Source organism: Haemorhous mexicanus, chromosome 30, assembly GCF_027477595.1.
Source record: "Haemorhous mexicanus isolate bHaeMex1 chromosome 30, bHaeMex1.pri, whole genome shotgun sequence".
Lineage (NCBI taxonomy): Eukaryota > Metazoa > Chordata > Aves > Passeriformes > Fringillidae > Haemorhous > Haemorhous mexicanus.
Window position 1 is genome coordinate 4,184,148 of NC_082370.1, and position 21,978 is coordinate 4,206,125.

General features: G+C 60.2%; 1 protein-coding gene across 10 annotated transcripts; it reads right to left on the reverse strand.

Moving 5' to 3' along the window:
* Window positions 1-53: 53 nt before the first annotated feature.
* On the reverse strand, window positions 54-21,096 carry KANSL3 (KAT8 regulatory NSL complex subunit 3). 10 transcript variants are annotated; one of them, XM_059870732.1, is made up of 22 exons: window positions 20,842-21,096; window positions 19,929-20,099; window positions 18,983-19,073; window positions 18,269-18,454; window positions 18,024-18,155; window positions 17,355-17,471; window positions 16,780-16,881; window positions 16,590-16,661; window positions 15,481-15,555; window positions 14,679-14,836; window positions 14,136-14,199; window positions 13,503-13,703; window positions 12,934-13,087; window positions 11,495-11,572; window positions 8,877-9,062; window positions 6,764-6,842; window positions 6,372-6,520; window positions 5,721-5,833; window positions 4,448-4,667; window positions 4,155-4,279; window positions 470-644; window positions 133-432 (listed from the first exon to the last, which is right to left on the reverse strand). In XM_059870732.1, the coding sequence occupies exons 1-22, from the start codon at window positions 21,072-21,074 to the stop codon at window positions 302-304; spliced, it is 3,012 nt and encodes a 1,003-aa protein (XP_059726715.1). In that variant the 5' UTR covers window positions 21,075-21,096; the 3' UTR covers window positions 133-301. The 10 variants fall into 10 exon arrangements, with proteins under 10 accessions (XP_059726716.1, XP_059726723.1, XP_059726715.1 ...); XM_059870734.1 differs by lacking the exon at window positions 11,495-11,572; XM_059870741.1 differs by lacking the exons at window positions 19,929-20,099; window positions 20,842-21,096 and adding an exon at window positions 19,680-19,694.
* Window positions 21,097-21,978: the final 882 nt, after the last annotated feature.

The window sequence follows — 21,978 nt, forward strand, 5'->3', positions numbered from 1 at the left end:
GTCTGTTCCTGCCAGGGGATGGTTGTTCCCATCCCTGGGCCCCCACACCCGGATTTGGGGTTTGGGTCACTCCATCAGAGGTGGAAAGGGAACAAACCTGCCGGGCTGCTCCCGAGCTGGCAGTTTGGGGTGTCCTTGGTTCCTGGGATCAGGGCAGGGCTTGGGGGGATCCTCTCCCTGAACCCAGAGCCATGGGGTTGAGAACTCATCTGTGGGGAGGGAAGGAAGAGCTTTTCCACCTCAGTTTTGGGGGAACGGCAGCAATTCCATGGAGCAGCCACGAGTCCAGGTGGGAACCAGCTCAGCCACAGCTCCAGGTCCTTTGTGCCTCAAGGTCCTTTTTGCCTTCAGGTCCCCCTTCAGAATCCTTTTGGCTTCCAGGTCCTTTTTTCCCCCAGGTCCTTTTTGTCTGCAGGTCCTTTTTGCCTTCAGGTCCCTTTTTTGCCTCCAGAATCCTTTTTGCTTCCAGGTCCTTTGTGCCTCCCAAGTCCTTTTTGCCTCCAGGTCCTTTTTTGCCTCCAGAATCCTTTTTGCCTCCAGAATCCTTTTTGCCTCCAGAATCCTTTTTGCCCCCAGCAGCTCCACCTGAGCCGTTCCAGACCAAGCCAAGGCTCTGTGGGAGCTCCAGGCCTCGCTCTCCCCACCTGCAGGGACAGCGGGCAGGGCACAGGGACGGTGGCACCTCCTTGTCCCCAGGGTTGTGACAGCTTCAGGAGGAGCAGGAGCTGTGAGTCAGCGTGGAGGGACCACAGAATTCATAGACAGGCCAAGTTTGGGGACAGAAGCTGGATTTTGGGAGAGGTTCTTCCTCCAGAGGGTGCTGGGCACTGCCTAGGGAATGGGCACAGCCCTGACGCTGCCCAAGCTCAGATTTTGGGGCTGGACTGATGATCCCAGTGGGTCCCTTGCCACTCAGGAGATCCCAGGATTCTCTTGATTACTTCAGGGAGCTGCCCAGTGTGGATCCTTCCATGGATCCTTCAGCACTCACAAAATCCACCCCCAACAAAAGCCAGCTCCAGAGTGGCCACAGCCACAAACTCAGTCCAGAAGCACAACAAAATTTTAAAAAATCCATTAAAAAAAAGGAATTTTTTTATTAAACAGCAACAAACCCAGAAAAACACCCCTACTTTCCCATCCTCCAGGAATTCTGGAGGTCCCCACAGCCCCCAGGACAGCATGGCTGCTGCTGGCCAGCCCCACAAAGTGTCCCCAAAGTGTCCTGGAGGTGCCGTGCAGGACAGGTGCCACCGTGGGGTGCCCAGGCTGGCACAGGGCAGCCTCAGCAATGCCACACCCAGCCAGTGCTGCCAGCCTGGCCTCCCACACCACAGGGGCTCCATGGTGGTCACTGCGGACAAGGGGACAGGGTCAGTGCTCTGGGGACATCCTGCCCACCCTGGGCTGCAGAACTGCCCCCCTGAGCCTGGTTCATCCCCCAACACTGGCACAGCCCAGGCAGGGCAACCACAATGCCCAAACTGGCACAGCTCCACTGCCAGAGCACCCAGATCCCTGGAATCCAGCACCCAAACTGGGACAGCTCCACTGCCAGAGCACCCAGATCCCTGGAATCCAGCACCCAAACTGGCACAGCTCCATTCCAGAGCACCCAGATCCCTGGAATCCAGCACCCAAACTGGCACAGCTCCACTGCCAGAGCACCCAGATCCCTGGAATCCAGCACCCAAACTGGGACTGCTCCATTCCAGAGCACCCAGATCCCTGGAATCCAGCACCCAAACTGGGACAGCTCCACTGCCAGAGCACCCAGATCCCTGGAATCCAGCACCCAAACTGGCACAGCTCCATTCCAGAGCACCCAGATCCCTGGAATCCAGCACCCAAACTGGCACAGCTCCACTGCCAGAGCACCCAGATCCCTGGAATCCAGCACCCAAACTGGGACTGCTCCATTCCAGAGCACCCAGATCCCTGGAAGCCAGCACCCAAACTGGGACTGCTCCACTGCCAGAGCACCCAGATCCCTGGAATCCAGCACCCAAACTGGGACTGCTCCACTGCCAGAGCACCCAGATCCCTGGAATCCAGCACCCAAACTGGCACAGCTCCACTGCCAGAGCACCCAGATCCCTGGAATCCAGCACCCAAACTGGCACAGCTCCATTCCAGAGCACCCAGATCCCTGGAATCCAGCACCCAAACTGGCACAGCTCCATTCCAGAGCACCCAGATCCCTGGAATCCAGCACCCAAACTGGCACAGCTCCACTGCCAGAGCACCCAGATCCCTGGAATCCAGCACCCAAACTGGGACTGCTCCATTCCAGAGCACCCAGATCCCTGGAAGCCAGCACCCAAACTGGGACTGCTCCACTGCCAGAGCACCCAGATCCCTGGAATCCAGCACCCAAACTGGGACTGCTCCACTGCCAGAGCACCCAGATCCCTGGAATCCAGCACCCAAACTGGCACAGCTCCACTGCCAGAGCACCCAGATCCCTGGAATCCAGCACCCAAACTGGGACTGCTCCATTCCAGAGCACCCAGATCCCTGGAATCCAGCACCCAAACTGGCACAGCACCACTGCCAGGGCATCCAGATCCCTGGAATCCAGCACCCAAACTGGGACTGCTCCATTCCAGAGCACCCAGATCCCTGGAATCCAGCACCCAAACTGGCACAGCACCACTGCCAGGGCATCCAGATCCAGCACCCAAACGGGCACAGTTCCCAGATCCCCAGGAAGCCTTTCCCTGCTCAGATCCCCAGGAATTTCCTCTCTCCCTGCAGTTTCTCCCCCCTCAGGTCCCTCCCTGGGGTTCCTGCCCAGCCAGGCCCCCAGGGCAGCCCCAGAGGCTCCCTGGCAGTGCCCAAGGCCAGGCTGGACAGGTCTCGGAGCCCCCTGGGCAGGGGAAGGTGTCCCTGGTGGGACTGGATGGGCTCCAAAGTCCTTTCTAGGATGCAGAGACCTTTCCCAGCAAGGCCAGACCCCCAGCTCAGGCCTGCCCTGACTGCACAAGCTGTGACTAAAATCTGTGTCCCTGGCAGGGGAGAGTCCAGGAAGGGAAAGGAATTCCTGCCTCCAAGGGCTGGGAGCCCTTCTCACACCATCCTCACCCAAACCCCAGCTCCAGGCCTTGGAGAACCGCAGGACACAGAGCTGTGGCTGTCCCCACACTGCAGGGGACAGACACCCCACAAGGTCCAAGTTTAGTGAGAAGATAAACCCAGTTTTACTCTGATTCTCACCTCCCAGCCACACAAACCCTCAGGTTTCTCCTCGCCCTGGTCCCAGGGGAGATCCCTGTGATGCCCACGGAGGATGCCAAGGGAAGTGCCCACCCCACAGCACAGCTCAGCCCCAAATTTAAATTCCAGCTTGCTGCAGAGCCCTCAGCTAGAACTGCAAAGGGAATCTCAGCCCTGGCTGCTGCTGAGGCCTTTGGGGAAGGTTACGTAACCCCGCTGATGTCAGGGCTAAAATTAGGAACAAACCCTCATTTCCTGTCAGAGCTGCTTTCAGTTTGCTTTGGAGCAGCCCTGGCACGGTTTGAGCCCAGCCTTGAACACACAAGCTCAGCATTGTACAGGAAAGTCGGGATCCAAAGCATTAACCCCTTCCTGGATGGCCTCAGCCTGGAGACCAGGTCCAGCCCTGTTCATGGGTGTCCAGAGGGTTTCAAGGTGACAGGGACACCAAGGGCAGCCCAGCAGCTCTGAGGGGGATTGAAAAGCACCAAAGCTGCCTCTGACATAGAATTTCAGACCTGCCCCCACTGACCTGAGGGGCACCAGCTCTGGGCTGCAAGCTCTGAGCTCAGTGAGTGCAAGAAACTCAGGAAGGTCGAGGGATGGAAATCCCAAAATCCTGAGATTTAGCCAGGACTCTGCCTGGGAACTCCTGGACATGATGGGTGCATGGTCAGGTCTGAGGCAGCATGAGCCAAACCACCCTGGGACAGTGGAGGTGCCCCTGCTGTGGTAGGGGTGGCACTGGATGGGATTTGAGGTCCCTTTGAGCCCACACCATCCCACAGTTCCATGGGATCAAGGACAACCAAACCTGAACAGACACAGTGACAACTCCCTGGCTCCTGTCACCCCCTCCACACACCCCAGAGATGGAACAGCCACACCTGGCAGGGCCGGGAGCTGACCAGGTGAGCAAGGAGAGGCGTCCCCCTTACCTGAGGACCTTGGGGCTGCTCCTCCAGCTGGGGCTGAGCTGTGCCCAGCCCTGCCTGGCTCAGGGTGCCCACGCGGCCGGGCTGTCCCCGCAGTGTCACCGTGATGGTGGCCGGGGCCTTGAGGCCTGCAGAGCACACAGGAATGTCCCTGAGACACAGGGAAGGTGGAGGCCACCTCCAAACAGGGCTCAGAGGGACTCCTTGGGAAGCACCAGCTCACAGAGCAGGAGGAGCTTTGGGGAAAAAACTCCAGCCACTGGCAGCACCTCCCTCCCTCCCTGTCTCTCACTCACCTGCAGCCTGGTTGGAGATGTGGGCCAGCCCTGGCAGGCTGCTGGCCAGCTTGGCCAGCCCCCCGTTGCTCAGCAGCTGGTGGATGGCCGTGGGCTTGCTGCCTGCCGAGGCCCCCAGGGCCAGCGAGGTGGCCACGGGGATGGTGCGCACCACGGCGCCCGTGTCCGTGCTGATGGCAGCCAGGCTCTGCAGGGCTCCGGGGGCCTTCAGCGCCGAGCTCTGCAAGGACAGGGGCAGGGCTGAGCTCCTGCAGGGCCAGGGGGCAGCCCTGAGCTCCTGCAGGGCCAGGGGGCAGCCCTGAGCTCCTGCAGGGCTGGGCTAAGCTGAGCTCTGCAAGGACAGGGACAGCCCTGAGCTCCTGCAAGGCTGGGCTAAGTTGAGCTCTGCAAGGACAGGGGCAGCCCTGAGCTCCTGCAGGGCCAGGGGGCCGCCCTGAGCTCTGCAAGGACAGGGGCAGCCCTGAGCTCTGGCAGGGCTGGGCTAAGCTGAGCTCTACAAGGACAGGGGCAGCCCTCAGCTCCTGCAGGGCTGGGCTAAGCTGAGCTCTACAAGGACAGGGGCAGCCCTGAGCTCCTGCAAGGCTGGGCTAAGCTGAGCTCTACAAGGACAGGGGCAGCCCTCAGCTCCTGCAAGGCTGGGCTAAGCTGAGCTCTGCAAGGACAGGGGCAGCCCTGAGCTCTGGCAGGGCTGGGCTAAGCTGAGCTCTGCAAGGACAGGGGCAGCCCTGAGCTCTGGCAGGGCTGGGCTAAGCTGAGCTCTGCAAGGACAGGGGCAGCCCTGAGCTCCTGCAAGGCTGGGCTAAGCTGAGCTCTGCAAGGACAGGGGCAGCCCTGAGCTCCTGCAGGGCTGGGCTAAGCTGAGCTCTGCAAGGACAGGGGCAGCCCTGAGCTCCTGCAGGGCTGGGCTAAGCTGAGCTCTACAAGGACAGGGGCAGCCCTGAGCTCCTGCAGGCCCGCCAGGATGGCCACTCCTCTCTCCAGCATTGCCTCTGGGGTTTCCACACTTCTCCCTGGCCATGGGCAGGGCTGGTCCTGGCAGATTTGTCCCTCCTAGCCTGGAACTCTGAGTGGCTCAAAGTGGGACCCTGAGAGGTCCCAGTGTGGCTTTTCCCACTGATCCCTCCCAGCTCAGCAGTCTGGAGCTGCCTGCACAGAAACAGCTCCTCACAGAGCCCTTTCAGGAACACCCAGAGCACACCTCTGATCTCCCACCCAGGCTCCCTCTGCCCCCCAAAGCCTCCCCTGCCCCGTGGGGTCTCCAGGGGCTGCTCACCTGCACAGGTGAGCCGGTGGCGGCCGCGCTGGGGGCCAGGCTGGAGGCCTTGGTGCCCATGTCCTGCAGGCTGAAGCTCAGCCCCTGGAGCAGGCTGCTGGCAGAGGCTGCTCCTGAAAACCCAGGGAAGGACAAGGTCAGCCTGGGAGGGGTCACCAGCACCAGATTCCGGGGCTGGCCTGGGGCTGCAGAGCTGTAATTCAACCTGAGGGCACTGGGGATCCTCCCACAGCTCCTTTATGGGATCAGGGAATGTCCTGAGTGGGAAGGAACCCACTGAGATCATCCAATCCAGCCCTGGGAGCCCTGCACAGACACCCCAAAATCCAAAGGCTCCTGGAGCTCTGGCAGCCTCGGGGCTGTGCCCGTTCCCTGGGCAGTGCCCAGCACCCTCTGGGGACAGAACCTTTCCCAAATCCCACCCCAAACCTCCTCCCCTCTGGGGACAGAACCATTCCCAAAACCCACCCCAAACCCCTGGCCTGGCTCCATTTCCCTGCTGAGCCACAGAGGGGTGGCTGTGGAGCACAGCAGGATTTGGGATTTGGCTGTTTTACACAAAAATGCTGCCATCCCCACCAGCCCCACCTCAGCCAGGCTGGGGAGGGAGAGGAGAGGCTCCCCCAGACCCTGTGAGCTGTCCCCTGGTACCTGGCAGGGCAGTGGCTGGCTGGGCCGGCAGGCTGTGGCTGCTGCTGGCCACCAGCCGGCTCTGCAGGGCGTGGAAGGCGCTGGGGGCGGAGCTGCTGGGGATCCCGGGCTGAGCCGGGCTCAGCGAGGCCTCTGCGCTTGAGCTCAGCCTAAAAGGGAAGGGATAGACCCCGGTGAGGGCTGGGACAGAGAGAATTTCTGCCAAAGCCACCACAAAGACAGAGATAAACAAACCTGAGGTTGGGAAACCACAGCAGACACAGCCACAGCACCTCCACTCCTGCCATTCCCAGGTCCCACTGGAGTTTCCAGGAGCTCCAGAGCCTCCCCCACGCCAGAAAGCTCCACATGTAGGAGATAAAGACTCCCAAAATTCCCCAATTCCCACTCACTTGGGGGTGGAGAGCAGCCCCGAGAGCTCCTTGGTGCTGGACACGGCCTGGCCCAGGGACAGCGGCTTCCCGGAGACAACTGCAAAACAAAAAGGAGAATGCTCAGCTCCTGTCCCCCACAAACCCTCTGGGATCCCCCTGCTCCAAGTACTCATCCAGCTCCCAGAGCATCTTCTGCAGGAATCCCAGACTGGGAGGAGCAAAATCCAGTTAGAACACACAAAATATGGAATTCCAGAGGCAGGAGGGAAGGAATTGCCTCCCGAAATCTCTACAGAACCTCAGGGGCTGCCACCAAGTGCAAATCTCTCTCCTAAAGGTTCTCTCCACTAATCCCCTCCAGTTCCATGCATGGATTGCTGGGATCTGGATGATTTTGTAAGGATTCTTGCTCCAAGACACTTTACAAAATACACAGGGATGCGACAAGCCACGGGATTTGTTAATTTGTTTATTGCAGCACTGGGGGATACAACTGCATTCCTTCCTTGTGCATTCCTCCTGGCAAAGAAGCAATTCTTGTTTGGGTTCATGTTTACTTCTGCAACTCATTTCCTTTCTGTGGAAAGAAGTAAAGTTTGGAAAATTAAAAATAAAACGAAAAAAGTTGCTTCTGGAAAGCAGAGGTTTCCAAAGCTGCCAGAAGATGAAGTGAAACCTTCCAGAAGGAGGTGGATTTGTGGCAGGAAGATGGAGCCCACCAGCTCTTCCTGGGCATTTTCCAGGTGCAGAGGCAGGATGGGAGCTGGGATTTGCTGGGATGGGAATCCCAGGGGCGCCTGCCACACTCCAGCCTCCAGGGGGATCAGCAGAGCAGGCAGCTCGGCTGGGTGGGGGATCTGGAGGGCACAGAACTCTTCCAGAGGGAGCAACTTCACCACCATCCCTCAGGCAGCAGCGGGGTCCAGGCGGGAGGAACGTAGAGAGAGGGGTCCAGTAGGACCAGCAGCACCAGCACCCTGCTCCAAGCAGGACCAGCAGGACCAACAGGACCAGAACCCTGCTCCAAGCAGCACCAGCAGGACCAGCACCCTGCTCCAAGCAGGACCAGCAGGACCAGAACCCTGCTCCAAGCAGTGCCAGCAGGACCAGAACCCTGCTCCAAGCAGTGCCAGCAGGACCAGAACCCTGCTCCAAGCAAGCCCAGCAGGACCAGCACCCTGCTCCAAGCAAGCCCAGCAGGACCAGCACCCTGCTCCAAGCAAGCCCAGCAGGACCAGCACCCTGCTCCAAGCAGGACCAGCACCCTGCTCCCAGCAGGACCAGCACCCTGCTCCCAGCAGGACCAGCAGGACCAGCACCCTGCTCCAAGCAAGCCCAGCAGGACCAGCACCCAGCTCCAAGCAGTGTCAGCAGGACCAGCACCCTGCTCCAAGCAGGACCAGCACCCAGCTCCCAGCAGGACCAGCACCCTGCTCCAAGCAGTGTCAGCAGGACCAGCACCCAGCTCCCAGCAGGACCAGCACCCTGCTCCAAGCAAGCCCAGCAGGACCAGCACCCAGCTCCAAGCAGTGTCAGCAGGACCAGCACCCAGCTCCCAGCAGGACCAGCACCCTGCTCCAAGCAGCACCAGCAGGACCAGCACCCAGCTCCCAGCAGGACCAGCACCCTGCTCCAAGCAGGACCAGCACCCTGCTCCCAGCAGGACCAGCACCCTGCTCCAAGCAAGCCCAGCAGGACCAGCACCCAGCTCCCAGCAGGACCAGCACCCTGCTCCAAGCAGGACCAGCACCCTGCTCCCAGCAGGACCAGCACCCAGCTCCCAGCAGGACCAGCACCCAGCTCCCAGCAGGACCAGCACCCAGCTCCCAGCAGGACCAGCACCCTGCTCCCAGCAGCAGCTCCAGGCCTCCAGAAGAAGGTGCCTGACCAGAGGGAGGTGCAGCATCCCACCCCAGCTCCAGGCTGTTTCTCAGTAGAGTGGAATTCCAAGGCCATGGAAAAATGGCTCCTGCCAAGGCCCTCCCAGCTGGAGTCTCCACCTTTCCCTGCAGCTAAATCCTCCAAAAAGCAGGGCTAAGGAAGAACCAGGACTAAGGAGAACCAGGACTAACAAAGCACAGCTCCCTCCCCGCCAGGCCCTGCCAGGTGCCACAGCCAGGTCCCAACTCACTTTCAGCCTGGGTGCTCAGGGCTGCTCCAGTGCCCGTGGCATCTCCGTGGGAGACAATGGTCACCTTGATTTTGGCTCGTTTGGAGGCTTTGGTGCACGGGGTCGGGCTGGGGCTCTGCTGCCTCTTCAGCTGCACTCTCACATCATCTTTGTCAGCCCCCTCCGAGTGCTCGGAGGCCACTGGAACTGGGGGACACAGAAGGGGCTTTTGGAGTGCCCAGGGTGGCTCGGGGTGCCAGGAGGGGAACGTGCCCATGCACAGCTCCCTCCGTGCCAGCCTGCCCAGCTCTCGTGCACAGGAACCCCCTGGGACCCCAGAGCTGGACAGGCTGCCAGGGCTGCCCTGGCTCTGCCACAGCTCCACAGGGGCATTTTCACCCCAAAATCCTGGGGTCAGCTCCTCCAGCAGCCCTGCTGGCCAGATGAGGGGACAAGGTGAGGGCTTGCAGGCACAGAGGGTCAGAGCTCAGCCCAGCTGCTGCTCCAGCTCCAGCACAGGCACAGGATCCCCCACTCCTCTCCAGGAGCTGGGCAGGGTTTGAGAGGCACCAAGCGAAGGAGAGGAGGTGCTGCAGCAAAGCCAAGCCCCAAAAACCCCACACTGCAAGGGCCTGGGGCAGAAACCCCACAGCTGAGAGCTCCCTGCCCCAGGCACAAGCTCCCTGAGGCCAGGGTGACCCCAAAAAGCACAGAGGAGCCACAAGTTCAGCCCAGGGACATGGCCATGAGCTGCCACACCCTGCCAAGCCACATCTGCCACCACTGGGGTACAGTCCCCCTGCCCCAGCCTGGAATGCTGAGAATTCCCAACATTCCCAGATTCCCAAAGCATCCAGGAGAGCCCTGCAGGCCCCACAGCCCCAGCCCAGGGCCAGCAGGGACCCTGGTGTGTCCCTCTGTGTCCCTGAGAGCTCTGTTTGGGAGCTTCCCAAAGCCATCCCTGATCCATCAGAACCTTCTCAAAGCCATCCCTGATCCATCAGAGCCTTCTCAAAGCCATCCCTGATCCATCAGAGCCTTCCCAAAGCCATCCCTGATCCATCAGAACCTTCCCAAAGCCATTGTGGATCCATCAGAGCCTTCCCAAAGCCATCCCTGATCCATCAGAGCCTTCTCAAAGCCATTGTGGATCCATCAGAGCCTTCCCAAAGCCATCCCTGATCCATCAGAACCTTCCCAAAGCCATCCCTGATCCATCAGAACCTTCCCAAAGCCATCCCTGATCCATCAGAACCTTTCCAAAGCCATCCCTGATCCATCAGAACCTTCCCAAAGCCATCCCTGATCCATCAGAACCTTCCCAAGGCCATCCCTGTCCCTGACCTCTCTGTTCTTCCCTAATCCCTCAGGCCAAGCTGTGCTGCTGCGTGTCCACCCCTGGCTGTCCCACGTGTCCCCAGGTGCGTCACGCTGATGTCCACACCCCCAGCACAGGAAAGGGTTAAACACCAAGCTCCAGTCCCTCAGAACAATCCAGACTCCAGCTTTTATCCATGGAGAGCAGGAGGAGCTCAGCAAAGCCTGAGATTTATCCATGGGGGCAGGAGGAGCTCAGCAAAGCCTGAGATTTATCCATGGAGAGCAGGAGGAGCTCAGCAAAGCCTGAGATTTATCCATGGAGAGCAGGAGGAGCTCAGCAAAGCCTGAGATTTATCCATGGAGAGCAGGAGGAGCTCAGCAAAGCCTGAGATTTATCCATGGAGAGCAGAAGGAGCTCAGCAAAGCCTGAGATTTATCCATGGGGGCAGGAGGAGCTCAGCAAAGCCTGAGATTTATCCATGGGGGCAGGAGGAGCTCAGCAAAGCCTGAGATTTATCCATGGAGAGCAGGAGGAGCTCAGCAAAGCCTGAGATTTATCCATGGGGGCAGGAGGAGCTCAGCAAAGCCTGAGATTTATCCATGGGGGCAGGAGGAGCTCAGCAAAGCCTGAGATTTATCCATGGGGGCAGGAGGAGCTCAGCAAAGCCTGAGATTTATCCATGGAGAGCAGGAGGAGCTCAGCAAAGCCTGAGATTTATCCATGGGGGCAGGAGGAGCTCAGCAAAGCCTGAGATTTATCCATGGAGAGCAGGAGGAGCTCAGCAAAGCCTGAGATTTATCCATGGGGGCAGGAGGAGCTCAGCAAAGCCTGAGATTTATCCATGGGGGCAGGAGGAGCTCAGCAAAGCCTGAGATTTATCCATGGGGGCAGGAGGAGCTCAGCAAAGCCTGAGATTTATCCATGGGGGACAGGAGGAGCTCAGCAAAGCCTGAGATTTATCCATGGGGGACAGGAGGAGCTCAGCAAAGCCTGAGATTTATCCATGGAGAGCAGGAGGAGCTCAGCAAAGCCTGAGATTTATCCATGGGGGCAGGAGGAGCTCAGCAAAGCCTGAGATTTATCCATGGGGGCAGGAGGAGCTCAGCAAAGCCTGAGATCTCTGCTGGCAAAGAGGGCCCTGGGCTGGAGCTCCAAACAGCAGAGAAGCACAAAGCAGGGGATGAGAGGACATGACAGGGACACGCTGGGGACACAGCCCCAGAGGAAGGGGAAGAGGAGGATGATGGAGGAAGGCAGCAGAGACAGAGAGAAGGAGAGAGACAGGCAGAGAGCCAGCGAGGAGTGAGGAGATACTCACCAAAGAGACATGAGGAGGTGCCAGGAGGAAGAGCTTTCCTCACCAGCATGTTTTGTTTCAGAAAAGCAGCAAACTGAGCTGAAATGAATCAGAGAGAATCACAGAATCACAGCCCGGCTCAGCAGGGGACAGGGGCTCTGGGGACACCGCTGTGACACTGAGAGGGGACCTTGGAGCAGGCAGAGCTCTGGCCAGGATGCATCCAGCCACAGGAGCACATCCTGGGATGGCTCATTCCCAACAGAGAGCCTGCCACAGCCAGCGGGACAGTGCTGAGAGGAGAGCAGGGCTGAGCTGGTCTGGGCTGGGCTGGGCTGGGCTGGGCTGGGCTGGGCTGGGCTGGGTTGAACCAAGGGCCTGAGAGCAGCTGGGAAATGGGAGCCAGCAGTGCCCTGAGCAGCTCCAGCTGGGAATCACCACGGCATTCCCAAGAAAACCAGGCACCAGGAATCACCACGGCATTCCTGATAAAACCAGGCACTGGGAATGACCTCAGCATTCTCAACAGAACCAGGCACAAGGACACAGCTCCACCACAGGGCCTCCTCCTGCCTCCCTCAGGAACACAACCCAGTCCCTGGGCTGAGGAATGAAGGCAGATCCAAGCTCCAGCTTCCCCCTGGAGCCCATCCCCAAGCCAGGAGGGACGTGCAGGGTCACTGCTGCAGGTGACACTGATGGATGGATGTGCAGGGTCACTGCTGCAGGTGACACTGATGGATGGATGTGCAGGGTCACTGCTGCAGGTGACACTGATGGATGGATGTGCAGGGTCACTGCTGCAGGTGACACTGATGGATGGATGTGCAGGGTCACTGCTGCAGGTGACACCCACCAGCCTGTCCAGGTCTGTCCTGAGCACAGCAAGGAGAGAAGGGAGGATGCAGAGCCATCCCCCAGGTGCTGCTGGAATTTGCCAGGAGGAATCTTCAGCCACAAAAGCACTCCCTGAACTCCCCAGAGCTCACCAGAACCACCAGACTGAAGGTTTTTAACCAGCCTCCAACAGGACACAGAACCCCACAGCTCAAGCTGCTTCCTTCTCCACAGCAGGTTTTCCACAGGATGGTTCTGGAATTCCCCAAATCCCACAGTTTCCACCTCAATTCAACAGCCTCAACCATCTCCTGAGCACCTTCAGTGACTCCCCAGGCAGCCCAGGGTGTGCCAAAAGGATCAGAGCATGGCTACAGGGTCAGCCAGAGAGAAAATCCTTCCCAGTCCCAACAGCAGCAAGGCTCCACAAGCTGCAGAAACACCATTTCCAACCCAGTCCCAGCCCTCCAAGGCAGTGACAGGCGCTGAGATGCAGAGGAAGCTGCCATGGGGAGCTTGGAATTCAACACAGGACAGAGAAAATAAAAACCTACACAGGTCCAGAGAGAGAGAAAACCCAAAACTGCAGCTGCTGGAAGGGTGGGGAAGCTGCAGGGAATTACCTTGTGCCTGCTTGTGGGTCAGGACAGCGTCGGGCCTGGGCACCTGCCTCCTCTGCAGCTGCGTGGGGCCCACCTGGCTGGGCTTGGGCAGGGCCAGGGCAGCCACCTTGGTCTTGGGGCTGGACGTGGGGCTGCTGGACACACTGGACAGGTCCTGCTGGGACAGAGGGACACTCAGCCCACGTCTGCCCGAGGCAGCCCTGGCTCTGAGCACTCATTCCCCTCACCATGAGAATCCTGGGATTTTTAAGGCTGGAAAGACCTTCAAGACCATCAAGTGCCATTGTCAACAGCAGGGTCAGCACCAAGCCCTGTCCCCCAGAGCCACATCCAGCTGTTTTGAACATCCCAGGGATGGTGACTCCACCAGCCTGTTCCAAAGCTTTACAACCCTTCCCATGAGATATTTTCCCCAAATCTCTCATCTAAACCTCCCCTGAGGCCACATTCCCCCGGGTACCCTCTCCCCTCCCTCTCCCAATGCTCAGCAAAGATTTGGGAGATTTTGGTGGCACAAAACCCCCTCTTTGCACACCCCCAGCTGGAATTAGGCTGGGAAGAGCCCCCACCTCAGAGCCTGAGGGTGAGGCTGGCACTTTGGCTGCAGGGGAGGCGGGTCTGCTGCTCCTCTCGGGCAGCTCGAAGGACAGGTCCCTCCTGCTGCACTCCCGGGGCTTCTTCTTCCTCTCAGCATCCAGGTCACGGGGCTCAGAGCCCGAGTGGCTCTCGGCCCGGGTCAGCACCCCTGTCAGGAAGTCTGCAATCTCATCCTGGGAATTTTGGGAGAAACAGTGGAATTCAGTGCTGGGCAGGTCTCTGAGCAATGGATCTCCACAGCTCGAAGCAAGGAAATGAAGCATTCCCAGGGGGATACACAGGTAAGGCTCTGTGGGTTTGGTATTCTGCAGGAAATCCCCAAAACCTCACAGAGGGAATGTACATTTCTCAGTGAAGCTCACAAAGCACTGATTTAGGATTTGTGGGGAAAAACCACAGTGGTTTCTCCCAAAATGCTGCTGTGCCCCCAAGCAGATGTGCTGGGACACTCAGGAAACTGCTCAGGTTAAGGGGTACTCCCAGGGATCTCACACCTCCCTTCCAAACCCCCCTCAGGAGAAGATTCCCTCCAATCCAACCCATCCCTGCTGTAGCCTGGGACACTCCAGCACTGACTCCTTCCTTTTCCTGATCCCTGTGGGTACCTGGATGCACCTGTCCACCATGCTCTGGGTCAGGCCTTCTGACTTCTTTTTGGCTTTGCTTATCCTAGGGGAAAAAAAGAACCAAAACAAGTGGGAATCCACACTTTTCCACGAGCACACTCCCATCATTCTTCACCTGATGAGGACAAAGATCCTTTCTGCAACTCCCCAAAGCATTTTGCAAAGCCAACCTGACATTTCAGAGCTCTGCCTTCACACCCAGTGTCAGTTTAAGGTTTCTTTCTTTCCTCTCCTTTATGGATTTTTACTGCTAGAGATCCCTGACTCCTGTGATATTCCAAAACCTCCTCTGTGCTGCTGGGTGCAGCCCTAAACTGAGCCCAGCCCTAAACCAGGCCCAGCCCTAGGTCAGGCCCATTCCCATACAAGCTTTTCCTGCAGTTATTCCCAACACACACAAGTCTGGAGTATTTCCATGCAATTCCCACCTCATTCCAACACCAGATTTGGGGTTGGCATCCCAATCCCTCAGGTGCTGCCCAGAATTCCCAGGAAGACAGAACCCAGCTGGCAGAGCCTCACCTGAGGTTGTCATCTGCTCCTCCCACCACCACCAAGCTGTTGTCTGCCCGGATCTTCTCCCGGAAATCCTCCATGGCTTCCACGTTGCACTGCAGGGAGTTCTGCCCGATGACGAAGAGCACCGGGGTCTTCATCTCCAGCAGGGGATCATCCACATCCTGCAACAGGGCAGGGATGGAGCTGCAACCCCAGATCGGGCTGAGGAGGTGCCAGGGGTGAGGCCCAACGGGATTTACTGAGGCCAAAGGGAAACTCTGCTTGAGCGTGCTCGGGAAAACGGAGCCTTTCCAATGGAATTCCACTGCCCCTGGAAGGAGCCACTTCCCAGCGTGGCTGTGTCCATCTGCAGTCCCCATCCAGTCACACCCAAAAGGGACAAATCTGGGCTCCATGGAAATGACACAGAAAGTGAGGGACACAGGACAGGGATAAGGGAGCCAGGTCAGGGATCATGAGGGACAGAGGACATGGAATATGAGGGATACAGGACATGGATAATGGAGCCAGGACAGGGATAACAAGGGACACAGGCCATGGATAATGAGGGACACAGGCCCTCAGGAAGGAGCTCCAAAACCACACCACAGCAGAGACAAGCCAAGCGCACTCCTCACACCAGCCATGGATCAAGAATCCCACCAGGGTTGCTACAGTCCCTCTTTTGAGAGCAGCAGCTGCTCCAAACAACAGTCACACCCACATTCCCCAAAAAAATCAGCCCTGGACTTCCAGGAACCATTCCACAAAACAACCCAGGGAGGTTTAAAGCAGAGCTCTTTAAGCAGCTCCATCTGTTCCTTACCCCCCTGGGGCCGTCCACGGTGAGCAGTGGGAAGCCAAGGCACACGACAGCAGTGACATATTCCATCACAGAAACCTGGGCAGGGAGAGAGCACTCAGCACTCCCAGAGCCCAGCAGGGACTTTTCCCATCAGTCAGCATTCCCAGAGCCCAGCAGAGACACATTCCATCCTAGGTCAGCATTCCCAGAGCCCAGCACATCCCAGGAATGAAGGCTGCTTTGCCAGGCTCCTGCCAGGCTCAGAAAGACCTTAAAAACAACACCTTGGTAATTAACACAGTGATTAAATGACTCCAATTGCAAAGGGCCCACGACACAGAGGTCAAAGCCAGGCCCTGGAATGAGCACAGGGACAGAGAGAACCCCAGCAGGCACTGAAATCCAGCTCTGGGCTGGGGCTGCCAAGGGGCTCTGAGACAATCACAGAACCCTGGAATGGTTTGGGAAGGACCTTGGAGGCCATCCCATCCCACCCCTGCCATGGCAGGGACACCTCCCACTGTCCCAGGTGCTCCAGCCTGGTCTGGGATACTTCCCAGGATGGAGCAGCCACAGCTCCTCTGGGAATTCCAGCCCAGCCCCTCCCCACCCTCCCAGCCAGGAATTCCTGCCCAATACCCTATTTAAATCTTCCCTTTCCCTGTGGGAAGCCATTCCCTGTGTCCTGTGCCTCCATCCCCTGTCCCCAGTCCCTCTCCAGCTCTCCTGGAGCCCTGTCAGGCCCTGGAATGTGCTGGAAGCTCTCCCTGGATCCTTCCCTTCTCCAGGAGACCATTCCCAGCTCTCTCTGGATCCTTCCCTTCTCCAGGGGAACATTCCCAGCTCTCCCTGGATCCTTCCCTTCTCCAGGGGAACATTCCCAGCTCTCTCTGGATCCTTCCCTTCTCCAGGTGACCTTTCCCAGCTCTCTCTGGATCCTTCCCTTCTCCAGGTGACCATTCCCAACTTTCCCTGGAGCTTTCCCTTCTCCAGGTGAACATTCCCAGCTCTCCCAGCCCAGCTCCAGAGGCTCCAGCCTGGGAGCAGCTCCGTGGTCTCCTCTGGACCTGCTCTAACAGACCCACACCCTTCCTGTGCCCCCCAAGCACACAGAGCACTGGGGCACTCACGTGACAGGCCACCAAGGCACCCGTGTTCCACCCGATTAGGATGATCTGCTTGTGAGAGAAGTGGTTGTGGATCTGGGGGACACAAAACAAAGCTGGAGAGCTGGGACAGACACTGAGACGATGCCCAGGGTGGCACAGCTCCCCTGGGCACAGGGCAGGGGGCACAAGGGGACCTCCTGCTGTCCCTCACCTCAGCCACCTTGCCCCTGACGGCGCCGATCATGTGCTCCAGGCACTGCAGCACCCCCACCCCGCTGCCATTGTTCAGCAGGGACGTGGTGATGGGGATCACCTGCGAGGGAAAGGGGACATCAGGGACAGCCAGCAGGGCTGGGGACAGCATCAGCAACGGCCAGCAGGGCTGGGGACAGCATCAGCAACAGCCAGCAGGGCTGGGGACAGCATCAGCAATGGCCAGCAGGGCTGGGGACAACAGCAGGAGCCCCACAGAGCCAGCCTCACTGAGGCACCCCACAGAGGTGGCCCCCCAGAGCCAGCCCCCCAGAGGAACCCCACAGATCCAGCCCCACAGAGGAACCCCACAGCTCCAGCCCCTCAGAGGAACCCCACAGATCCAGCCCCCCAGAGGAACCCCCCAGAGCCAGCCCCCCAGAGGAACTCCACAGATCCAGCCCCACAGATCCAGCCCCACAGAGGAACCCCCCAGATCCAGCCCCACAGATCCAGCCCCTCAGAGGAACCCCCCAGAGCCAGCCCCCCAGAGGAACCCCCCAGATCCAGCCCCCCAGAGCGAGCCCCCCAGACCTTTCCCAGGCAGGAGAGCTGTGACTGCCAGAAGCGGTGCCGTCGGGACGTGGGGAACAGGGAGTTGGCGGGGCCGGAGGAGGCGATGAGGATCAGGGGGGATCCGGGCAGTTTGCTCTGCAAAGTCCAACAGGAGCCGTGTCAGGGACAGCAGCGCTCCCAGGAAAGGTCTCCCTGCCCCACGAGGAAGAGGGAAGGATCTTGCACAGCTCTTTAATTGTCTTCCCAAGCCAAAGCTCCCTCAGGATACCCAGGAGAATTTCTCCGACAGAAGGGACTCTCCTTTCTGAGGGACTGCTCTGGTCTCTGCTCTCTGGGACAGGGACAGGGCCCAGGGGATGGCTGGAGCTGGGCCAGGGCAGGCTCAGGGTGGGTTTTGCAAAAGGTTCTTCCCCAGAGGATGCTGGGCAGTGCCCAGGGAATGGGCACGGCCCCGAGGCTGCCGGAGCTCCAGGAGCCTTTGGATTTTGGGCTGTCTGTGCAGGGCTCCCAGGGTGGGATTTTGGGCTGCCTGTGCAGGGCCAGGGTTGGATTGATGATCCTGGTGGGTCCCGTCCATTCACAGAGCAGGTCTAAATCAGGGGCAGAAGAGCCCAGGGAGACGAGAGAGGCAGAGGATGGGGAGACTGAGGCTGCCACGGAACCCCCACACCCCCCAGAGGCACTTACTGGTTTATTATGGGACAGGACACCCACTGCTGGGTCCCAGGGTCTCTTGAGCAGCAGGGACAGCGCCTCAGCCCCTGCTGCTCCCGTCTTGGCCGTGGAGGAGAGCAGCATCCTGTCAATCAGTGCAGGGATCTGCAAGCAGAGGCCAGAGGGGAGTGAGAAAACACACCCAAACCACAGGACAACAATTCCAGCCTCTCCCCTTTGCCAGCTGTGACAGCCAGACCTCTCCCTGCTTTTATCACCTTTCCCTTCAGGGTCTGCAGAGCGTCCAGGTATGCAGCCAGCACAGGCAGGCTCAGGGTCTCCACCAGCGTGGTGTGGAGCCACTGGATGAGTTTGGTGTCCCAGTTGACGCTGGCCAGGGCCTGGCGCACCCTGCGGGCACATTTATCCACAGCAATCCTCCTCAGCACGGGCTCATTGCAGGCCTGGAAGCAGGAATTCCCAAAAAACAGCTCAGGGGAAAGAAAGATGGAGCACGGCACTGCAGCCCCATCCCTAGAGAACTGTCAGTGTGGGCTACCCAAACATCTGGAGCTAGGACAACATTTGTCCGAGCAGGAGGCTGAGGGCAGACCTCAGGGCAATCCAAAACTTCCAAGGGGAAGCTCTGATCCCTATGACAGGGACAGGGCCCAGGGAATGGCTGAAGCTGGGCCAGAGCAGGCTCAGGCTGGATTGTGGGAAAGGTTCTGTCCCCAGAGGGTGCTGGGCACTGCCCAGGGAATGGGCACAGCCCCGAGGCTGCCAGAGCTCCAGGAGCCTTTGGATTTTGGGGTGTCTGTGCAGGGGTTGCACTGATGATCCATGTTGGTCCCTTCCAGCCCAGGACATTCTATGATCCCACAAAAACCACAAAGCCCAGAGCTGCCTGTTCCTCAAGGCTACCCCAGGGCCACAATTCCCACGCTGACCACCCCAGGTTTTGTGGCAAGGCCGGACCCAGCCCCTCTCACCCCTTCGTTGGCCAGGCGGGCCAGCCTGTCCGACTGCAGCGCTTTGTGGATCTTGTTGAACAGTTTGTTCTGGGCCATGGTCCAGCCCGTCCTGCAGGGATGGACACAGTGGGGTCACCCACAACACCACCAAACCATTCCTGCTTCCTCTGCTCTGGAATTGCCACCCCACCTGTTGATGTGCTCCTCCTAGCCTGGATTCCCATTCCCTGGAATTCCCAGCTTGGATCCACTTTCTCTGGAATTCCCAGCCCCAATTCCCATTCCCTGGCCTTCCCTGCCATTCCCAGCCTGGACTCACTGCCATTCCCACCTGTTGACGTGTTCCCCCCAGCCCATATTGCCCGCTGTTCCCTGGCATTCCCAGCCCCAATTCCCATTCCCTGGCCTTCCCTGCCATTCCCAGCCTGGACTCACTGCCATTCCCACCTGTTGACGTGTTCCCCCCAGCCCATATTGCCCGCTGTTCCCTGGCATTCCCAGCCCATATTCCCATTCCCAGCCTGGATTCCCACCTGTTGACGTGTTCCCCCCAGCCCATAGTGCCCGCTGTTCCCTGGCATTCCCAGCCCATATTCCCATTCCCAGCCTGGACTCACTGCCATTCCCACCTGTTGACGTGTTCCCCCCAGCCCATACTGCCCGCTGTTCCCTGGCATTCCCAGCCCACATTCCCATTCCCAGCCTGGATTCCCACCTGTTGACGTGCTCCCCCCAGCCCATATTGCCCACTGTTCCCTGGCATTCCCAGCCCATATTCCCATTCCCAGCCTGGATTCTCACCTGTTGACGTGCTCCCCCCAGCCCATATTGCCCACTGTTCCCTGGCATTCCCAGCCTGGACTCACTGCCATTCCCACCTGTTGACGTGTTCCCCCCAGCCCATACTGCCCGCTGTTCCCTGGCATTCCCAGCCCACATTCCCATTCCCAGCCTGGATTCCCACCTGTTGACGTGCTCCTCCCAGTCGTCGGGCGGCGGGGGCGCGTCGGCGTCGGTGCGGGCGAACATGACGTGCCGCTCGCACTCGTTCATCACGCTCCGAGCCTTCTGGTTGTCGTACAGCGGCACCGGCGTCGGCGTCACCGTCTCCACGTCGATGGGGACATCGGCCTCCCTGCCACCCACACATGGGTCAGGGCAAGGATGGGGCACCCCGGGCTCCGCCGCGCTTGGGGGCATCCAGGGGGGTTTGGGCAGCGCTCCCAGGGATGAACGGGGTAGGATTGACCCAGGGACCTCAGTACTCCTGGGCCACCAACTGGCAGCTCCTGGACCACCAAACCAAGCACCTTGGACACCCCAAACTGAGACCTCTGGGCCCCCAAACCAAACCTATCCTGGACCCCCAAACCGATCTCCCTGAAGCCCCAAAACAAAGCATCCTGGATCATCAAACCTAGATACCCAAAACTAAAACACCTGGAGTCCCAAACTGAGACTGCTAGAGCCCACAAATGAGGGCCCCTGGACCCCCAAACCATGGTGCCTGGACACCTCAAACTGAGACCTCTGGACACCCCAAACCGAGACTCCTCACCACCCCCCCAACCCATCAAGACCCCCAGTTTCCCCCTCACAACTCCCCCACTCGCCCTTACGACCACCCACAGGACCTCCCAACTCCTCCTTCACATCCCCAGCCCTCAGGACCCCTGCAGACCCCAAACAGCTCCCCCCAGACCCACAGGGCCTCTTCCTTTCCCCTCAAAGCCCCTTAGCCCTACAGGACACCCCTCAATTTCCCCCTCAGCCTCACAAGACCCCCTCCTTTCTCCTCACATACCACTCAGCCCCACAGGACCCCCCCAGTTCTTCCCCCGACCCCCTGCCGTCCCCTCCGCCGCTCGGGCTCTCACGGGGCGCTGCCGAGGTGCCTCCGCGGGGTGAGGAAGAGGAGCCGGGCGGGCCGGGCGGCGCTGGCGTCGGGGTGCGCGCTCCAGGGCTTGGCGTAGCTGTGGTCGAGGCACACCAGGTCCAGCTCCCGCTCGTGCGCCGACAGCTGCAGCAGCAGCGACGTGCCCATCCTGCGGGCCGACCACTGCAGCTCGCGCTCCCGGTCGCGATCGCGGTCCCCGGCGCGCTGCGACATGGCGGGAGCCCCGCCCCCTTCGCCCTCCCCTCACGGCGCCGCCGCCGCCCGCCCCACAGCGCGCGTGCGCGGGGCGCGCTCCCGCCTCTCCGGCCTCCCCTCAGCGCGCGTGCGCGGGGCGCGCTCCCGCCTCTCCGGCCTCCCCTCAGCGCGCGTGCGCCGGGCGCGCTCCCGCCTCTCCGGCCTCCCCTCAGCGCGCGTGCGCGGGGCGCGCTCCCGCCTCTCCGGCCTCCCCTCAGCGCGCGTGCGCCGGGCGCGCTCCCGCCTCTCCGGCCTCCCCTCAGCGCGCGTGCGCGGGGCGCGCTCCCGCCTCTCCGGCCTCCCCTCAGCGCGCGTGCGCCGGGCGCGCTCCCGCCTCCCCGGCCTCCCCTCAGCGCGCGTGCGCCGGGCGCGCTCCCGTGGAATGTCCCCGTGGGAAGGGACCCGCGGGAATCGGGGAATGTCCCTGGGATGTCCCCGGGATGTCCTCAGGAATGTCCCCGCGGGAAAGGACACTCCAGGCTCATCCAGCCCCCGCACAGGACACTGCGCGCTCCCGCGGGGTCACGGAGCGTCCCGCGTGGGGACACGGGGACGCAGTTACCGGTGACAGAGCCGCCCGCGCGACAGTCCCCGCGCCGCCACCCGCCGTTGGCACTCGGACACGGCGAGCCAACCGCCGTGCTGCTGGCCAGCGGGCTGGTGGCACCTGGGGCTGGCACGGCGGTGGCAGCCCCTCGGTGACAAACCTGCCGCCCGGTGCCAGAGCCTCGGGGGTGGCACTTTGGTGGCACCCCCGGTGACAAACCTGCAGTCATTACCGGTGACAGCGCCTTGGGGGTCGCCCATTGGTGGCACCCCCTTGGTGACAAACCTGCAGCCATCCCTGGTGACAGCGCCTCGGGGGTGTCCCGTTGGTGGCATC